At 42.2% G+C, this 7,108-nt stretch overlaps 1 protein-coding gene across 1 annotated transcript; it reads left to right on the top strand.

Annotated features, from left to right (window-relative positions):
• The first annotated feature begins 1,758 nt into the window (after positions 1–1,758).
• On the top strand, positions 1,759–6,768 carry BMP10 (bone morphogenetic protein 10). The gene is made up of 2 exons (XM_007442036.3): positions 1,759–2,181; positions 3,916–6,768. Exons 1-2 carry the CDS (start codon positions 1,875–1,877, stop codon positions 4,857–4,859), a joined length of 1,251 nt encoding a protein of 416 aa, XP_007442098.1. The 5' UTR covers positions 1,759–1,874; the 3' UTR covers positions 4,860–6,768.
• The last annotated feature ends 340 nt before the right edge of the window (positions 6,769–7,108 follow it).

Below are 7,108 nucleotides of genomic sequence, written 5' to 3'. Positions count from 1 at the left end.
ACAGCAAAAAATGTAACCAGTGCCTTTCAAAAGTTTTTGGACTGGCCACTTTTTTCGGATTTAACAATCATCCATTATAAAAATAAACAAGCTCTATCTTCCCATTCCCATAAAACCTCAAAATATGTAAATCCCACACCGAAGTATATAAACTATTAATAGAAATGTTTCATCACAAAACTAATGTTTCATAATGAAACGAAAAGAAGAAATACAGGGAGTCCCCAGTTTAAGAACGAGTTCCGTTCCCAAGGTCTGTCCTTAAGTCGAATTCATACGTAAGCCGGAACAGTATTATTGTATAATACTGTATAAGTTGTATTGTATAATGAACTTGAACCATCGTGTATTTAACTTGAACGATTGTGTATTTAACACAGATTTTGCTTCAAGGGGCTCCGTTCTATGGGTCATCTGTAACCCAGGTCCCTGTACATAGTCAATCTTGGTTAATCTTTCGTTAAAAAAACGAAATAGCGTAAGGCCATGATAACCGACTATGAGGACATTTCAGGTCTGTAGCTAGACTGGGAAAAACATCCTAAAGCAGGCGTCTCTGTGGGGTATGGTCAAAAAAGTCAAGATGGCAGCTGCAATGGTGCAATTAAAGCTCTGCCCATTTTTAATGTCTAGGTCACACTCAATGCCCATAAAAGAACAGATGAAGTTTTGATTGCACCATTGTGGCAGCCATCTTGATTTTTTTGACCACATACTGCAGATACCCCTGGCTGAAGGAGGCAAGGCAGGACTATTATGTGGGAAAAATTAAATCTGTATATATATTTTTAAATGGGTCTTATTTATGTTTTGCTTGAACATACATACGTGTGCGGGTATGTGTGTGTATGTGTGTGTGTAGTGAGATGATAAAATGTTCACTTTAGAGCACTGTTTTTCAACCTTGGCAACTTTAAGACGTGTGGACTTCAACTCCCAGAATTCCCCAACAAGCTTGGCTGGGGAATTCTGGGAGTTGAAGTCCACACGTCTTAAAGTTGCCAAGGTTGAGAAACATTGCTTTAGAGATATGTACTATATTTGGAATATTTTAATAATATCACTAAACCCATCAGTCTTCAGAATGTTGGACATTATTAGGCTTATTTTAATATAGAAAAAACCTAACTAATGAGATTCATATATATTTTGACACGAGCAGTTTAGAGCAACAGATATAATCCTTTCACGACAATAGACAGAATTTATTTTGAACACGGAAACTGCACTCTCCAGGAAGAAACCCCTCGCACGCTGTCCTGGATCAACATAGCTGTTGCAGACTCCCCAGACTCATCACGGCCTTTGAATCTTTCTCTTCAATCATTTACTTTTTTCCCCGCGATTTATGGATGTCACCTGTGCTAGCAGAAACTTGTAAGTACCAGGCCCAGAGGTACCGTCTCTTACACATGCTTAGCTGAAAATGCGACAAACAGAGAGTCATAGTTAAGGAAATAAAGCAGTCCGCTGAGCCAAAAGGAGTTGGGGGGGTGGGCGATCAGGTCTTCCGCAAAGAGGAAAAACGTTCCTCTCTTTCGGAGCATCCAAATGTGGAATGTTTACAAAATGCTCATTAAGAGAAAACGGGATTGTGAGATAGCAGCCGAAATCTGGTGGACAGCTTACACTAGAGGAGATAAGGGAGTGAAAGCTACCACAGGAGACAGAGCAGGCCATGTCCAATTACTGAGACCTGGATAAAGGGGGTGTGGGGAACAAGAATGGGAGAGAGGCTGATCACAAGTTCCAAGCTTGTCAACCGTCGGTGACACAAGCCGTATATAACCCTTGCGGGGGGATAAAACACTGGAGTCACTTAGACGGCACCCGAGCAAACTTGGTAGAGCACTGGGGCCAGTTTGAATGAAGTCATGGAGTCTGTAGCCTTCCAGATCTGGGCCACCGTTTCCCTCCTGGCCCACCTTGCAGATGGTAGCCCCATCATGAGTCTAGATGTACCCCTGATGGACGAAGAGGTGCCGTTCTTCGATGAACAGGATGCACTGCTTCAGAATTTGCAAAACGAGCTCCTGAAGGCGCTTAATCTCTCAGGCATCCCCCTGCAAGAGACAGCCAAGGTGGACCCTCCAGAATATATGTTAGAACTCTATAATAGGTTTGCCAGGGACAAGACCTTGATGCCATCGGCCAATATTGTTAGAAGCTTCAAAAATGAAGGTAAGTTCTTGAATTTTCTTCACCAGTTTAGGAGGACCAAGTGGGATACGCAGCCAATTATCTCACTGTGTTTAAAATGATTAGATTACAACTGTAACTGGAGGAAAGGAAGATTATTGTTTTAATGGAGCAGAGGGGAAGTTCGAAAGAGAAGATATTAGCAAAGAGATCCAGCTGGCCTAGCGTTGAGTTGTCTTACTTACTGCTTAATGGACCACAAATCTAATCCCCCAGCTAGTTGACTTTCACACTGCGAGCTATTTGTAGGATTCCTCAGATTGGCTGATTTAACCAGATTTTATCTTTTGTGTAAGCTTTGAACATCTGATGAAATCCTTAAAGATATTGTCATTGTGCATTCTCAAGTATTGTCCTACAGATGTAGAATTCCATGTGCAAGTCGCTTTCAGAACTTCTCGGCATTACTTGTGATATAAACCTCATTCTTTTTTTTCTTTTTTCAAGGTTATCATGTTATTTTATAAGCACAGGTTTTATAAATACACATTTCAAGCTCAGTAATTTTTCAGTTTTGTTTTTAACACATCGGCAGAGGGACTTTGCAGGCACACAACTTAGAAATTAGTTGTTTTAAGGTATACTTATCTAAAGGGAAGGATTCAGAATGAACAGAAGGTGTAAGAATCAGAAACCAAACTGGTTTAAAAATCAGCACTCTGCCCCATTTGTTCATCTGAAATGTGTTAATTTGCAGAAACTAAAACCTTTCTTTTCTTTGAAAGCTTGTGATACAAAACAGTTTCATAGCACATGGCTATCTTGCATTAGTGAAATACAACACAACTGAATGCCATGGAAGCCATCATGAAGAAAATACCCTTTTTAAATGCATTTTTAATGCATTTTTGTCTTGCAGAAATGGATTTTTGCAAATAATTTTAACACCTCAGTCCAAAACGCACTTAAGTTAGAGTGCTTGAGTGAACAGCTTTTTTAGTCATAGGTCAGCATTAATATGCTTTACTGCAAAATGCTTCTTCTTAATTATGGATCTTGCCGTTGACACTCATTTCCATGGATCACAGCATAAGGGTGTACGGTTATGCTTTCCAAAAAGCTAAGATCTTGGAACATCCGCTAACTCTATTATAGCATAACTTTCATGGACCACAGACCACATTCTCAGCTAGACTTCTGCTGCTTCTTGCAATCAGCCTTTTTTGTGGTCTCTAGTCTACAATAACTTATAAATAAGTGTTATGGTTTTTATGACAATACTCTCTAATACAGCTACCTCTCTTCTGCAAAAAAATTAAAACTTCTTTAAGGCCATTAAACTGAAAATGCATTGTTCCCAAATGAACCTCATCTGGGTGGAGTAAATTGTATTCTGCTTTGTGAAGTTTGCCACGTTAGCTTTCGTAACATCTCAGCCTGCCATTTTGTCACCAAACCTTCACTTGATCAATGGATTTTTCTGCCTCTTTCTTATGGGCCCCTCCATTGTCAACGGTTAGGGCAAGTTTTTGTTTGAAAAGTGGTATCTCTTCCCATTTTTCTCCAACTTAACTTTCTCCTGCGGCCACTTAACAGTTTAGTTGCAGAAAATCAAGTTTCTTTCTCTAAGCTGCAACACCAAGGTTCTTCAATGTCAATTCAAAACTAGATTTAGTCAGGTTTAAATGTGATGTACAAGAGGGACAGTACCTTACTGGGTGCCCATACATCCTGTATAAATGTAAAATATAATGTGATTTCTTAAAACATTTTCAGAACAGATTTCACGGCCCATATGCTTTAATGGAATACGGAGGTACCCTCTCCTTTTCAATGTGTCAATTCCTCACCATGAGAAGATAACCTTGGCGGAGCTGAGGCTCTACACTCTGGCAGAGGACAGACTGCTCTATGAAGGTCTCGACAGGAAGGTCACCATTTTTGAAGTGCTGGAGAATGAACATGGAGGAGGAAAAGAGGGAGAGGAGAGGAAGGTGAAAGTGCTGGCATCCAGACATATTTACAGCACCGACAATGAATGGAAAACATTTGAGGTCACGGAGGCCATCAGGAAGTGGCATCACTCTGATTCAACCACTCACTGGCTAGAGGTGCAGGTGGAGTACCGAGGAGGAGAGAGTCCCAGTCAAGGAAGAGACGGAGACATAGACATCAATTTGGAGACCAAACACGAGCCTTTATTAATTGTGTTTTCAGATGATTACAGCCATGCCAAGAAAGAAGAAAAGTATGAGCTGAAGGAGATGATGGAGCATGAACAGATGCAAGACTGGCAGGATTTGGATTTGCGAGACTTCTCCAGTGGCCCCAGTGAGGAGAAGCTGCTTCAGATAAGGTCCAACATCATCTATGACTCCACATCCAGGATCAGGAGGAATGCAAAGGGAAGCACATGCAAAAGGACTTCTCTCTATGTGGATTTCAAGGAGATTGGCTGGGATTCCTGGGTCATTGCACCACATGGGTACGATGCCTACCAGTGCAAGGGGGCCTGCAACTTTCCTCTGGATGGCAGCCAGACGACCACCCATGCCATGGTCCAGACTTCCGTTCATTTGAATGATCCCCAGAAAGCTTCTCCTGCCTGTTGCGTCCCGACCAAACTGGACCCCATCTCTTTGCTCTTCTTGGACAAAGGGATAGTCACCTTCAAGCAAAACTATGAGGGCATGTCAGTCTCAGAATGTGGCTGCAGATAGTAGCAGGAGGGGGGCTCTTGCACGGTGCTTTTGGCTTTCACGGGGTTTCATGGTTCAGTCTGAACATTTGTGCAGATTCAGTCAGCTCATTGAACAAGGAAGAGGGACACAGGAGACAGGCAGCGGATTAGAGAGGATGGCTTGGAGCAGAGGTGGGGGTGAGGGTGGGAGGAGACGATTGTCCTGCTAGGCAGCGGCAAGCAGAGGCATCTCGTTAGCTTTAGCTAGAGCTGAATACTGGAATAGATGGGCCTTAGCCTCACCCAGCACCCCTCTTCTCCTACAGCATCACAGCCCTTCCTCCCCACTTGTCCATCCCAGACGTTTTACAACTTAAGCAATCCATTTCAGTTCCCTTCCAATTCCCTGCCGCTACAGCTGAGCCAACATTTGTCAGAAGATTTAACAAAAGTCCCAAAGCCACTTTTTCTTATCACACCTCTGGGAAACAATGGCTGCTTTGCAGAATCACCTCCAAGAATTCTCCAGCATTTTTTTTTATTTCTATCCTTTCCTGCATAGCATGAGAAAGCTGCCAATCCAATTCTACTGACCCTTGGAGAGGAAAACAGTCCAGGAAGGAAGCTTAATCCAGTTGCCACTGTTAGTGGTGATCTCTTGCCCTAAAAACCCATTCAATAGCTTCTCTTTACAACGGAGGGGCAGTAAATTCTCCCCTCGGTTTTTTATTGGGCTAAGAAGTTCAAGAAAATGTTTCTAAGCTGTGACACATGGGGTTCATACCTCTCATTAAGCCATGGTTTGATTAATCACAATTTATTGAATAAATCACAATTGATTGGATTCATACAACATACTAAGCCAAAAGCAAACTGTTAAGTGAATCCAAGCCCTAGCATTTTCCTTGTTTCCTTGCTATTCTAAACTCACAAAAAAGACTGGCCCGTGATTGTCTGACATTGGTCAGAAAGGTTGTGCCTCCAAAATCTCTTTTCCTATCCAACTTTTATAAAATGCTCTTCGCCACTTCCTTACCCTTTTCAGTATTGTTCTGCATAGTCAGTTTAGTGGAGCCCACCAGATAGCATAACCAAGACAGCCTTCAGAGAAACTGCATCTAATTGCTTTGGACACACAGTTCAGATTTGGGTACACGTGATACGAACCTTATTCATCTCTTGCATAGATGTCCTGCTAGATAACTGTTGAATTATATCAATGAAGCAAATGCAACTCAGAATCTGGCTGCTGGAGGCTGGCTGTTCTTTCAATCACTGCTAAAATGTGGGTGGGGGGAGGGTTCTTTCGTGCTTAAATTTCAAGACTCTTTGGACCGAGGGGGGCTTCTCCTTAATGGAGCTGTCAGTTCACGAAACGGTTCTACATCCCACTCTCCAGCGTGTACAGTGGAAGTCACATGTCATGTTTCCACCACTCCTCTCCGATAAATCCTTGTGATAAGAAGGTGTTGGAGTTGAGAAACAATAGGCCTGGTGGTGCTTTATTTATACTAAGCTGGAAATTGGTCAGATTCTTTGGAAAGTGTAATTGACGTTGTCTCTCCAGCCCTCGGCCGTGGCTTACTGTACTACGCCCCTCCACTGCTTTACACTTTTAAGGAGAAGCTATCTTCTCAGAGAGAGATGACGGACTGGTCTTTGAGAGCACCAACCTGGGCCCTTCAGGAGACTTCTCATCCAAAGCACTTGCCGAAGGACTTGTGGAAAGCCACCTACCTACGTCCATGCAGCCATTATTTATTGATCTATTTATTGACTGTTGTCCTTGTAATATAATGTAGAATACAAAATGTTTTATTTTTGTGCTTGTATGTCAAACACACTTGGATAATCCTATATATTGAACCATGTTGATGCTAATATCATCCCCCAATTTCAATGGACTTTCTTCCTCATTGTCTTTGTAAATATATTAATTTGTCCTTGTTTTTTCATCTCTCAGTGTAATACAAAATAGAATCGCTTTCAAGCCTAAGGTCCTTGAATATAGAGGGTGTACATTTTCTCATATAGCAGAAACTCTAAATGCTGGTGATTTTACCACCATATTCCAGCTTTGCTGGGGAAATCCCATTACCAAACATACAGTCAGTTCTGGCAAGACTTCTGACTGGGTCTTGAGGTAGATAATAGCCACAAGTGCTAAGTCTTCAAGGGGGCTTGGAGGGATCCATCACCAAACCTCACCATCAGAGCCTCACTCTTGTAGCTGTTGTTCTTCAGAATAGCTGCTGCGGTGGCCCTCAACCTCTTCCTCTGCTCCAGATG

The sequence above is a fragment of the Python bivittatus genome, unplaced genomic scaffold (genome assembly GCF_059951505.1).
Source record: "Python bivittatus isolate LINGU-HERP-01145 unplaced genomic scaffold, Pbiv_v1 ctg000680_np1212, whole genome shotgun sequence".
NCBI classification, from domain to species: Eukaryota; Metazoa; Chordata; class Lepidosauria; order Squamata; family Pythonidae; genus Python; species Python bivittatus.
The sequence above is the reverse complement of the archived record's forward strand: the minus strand, read 5'-3'. Positions and strand labels throughout refer to the sequence as shown.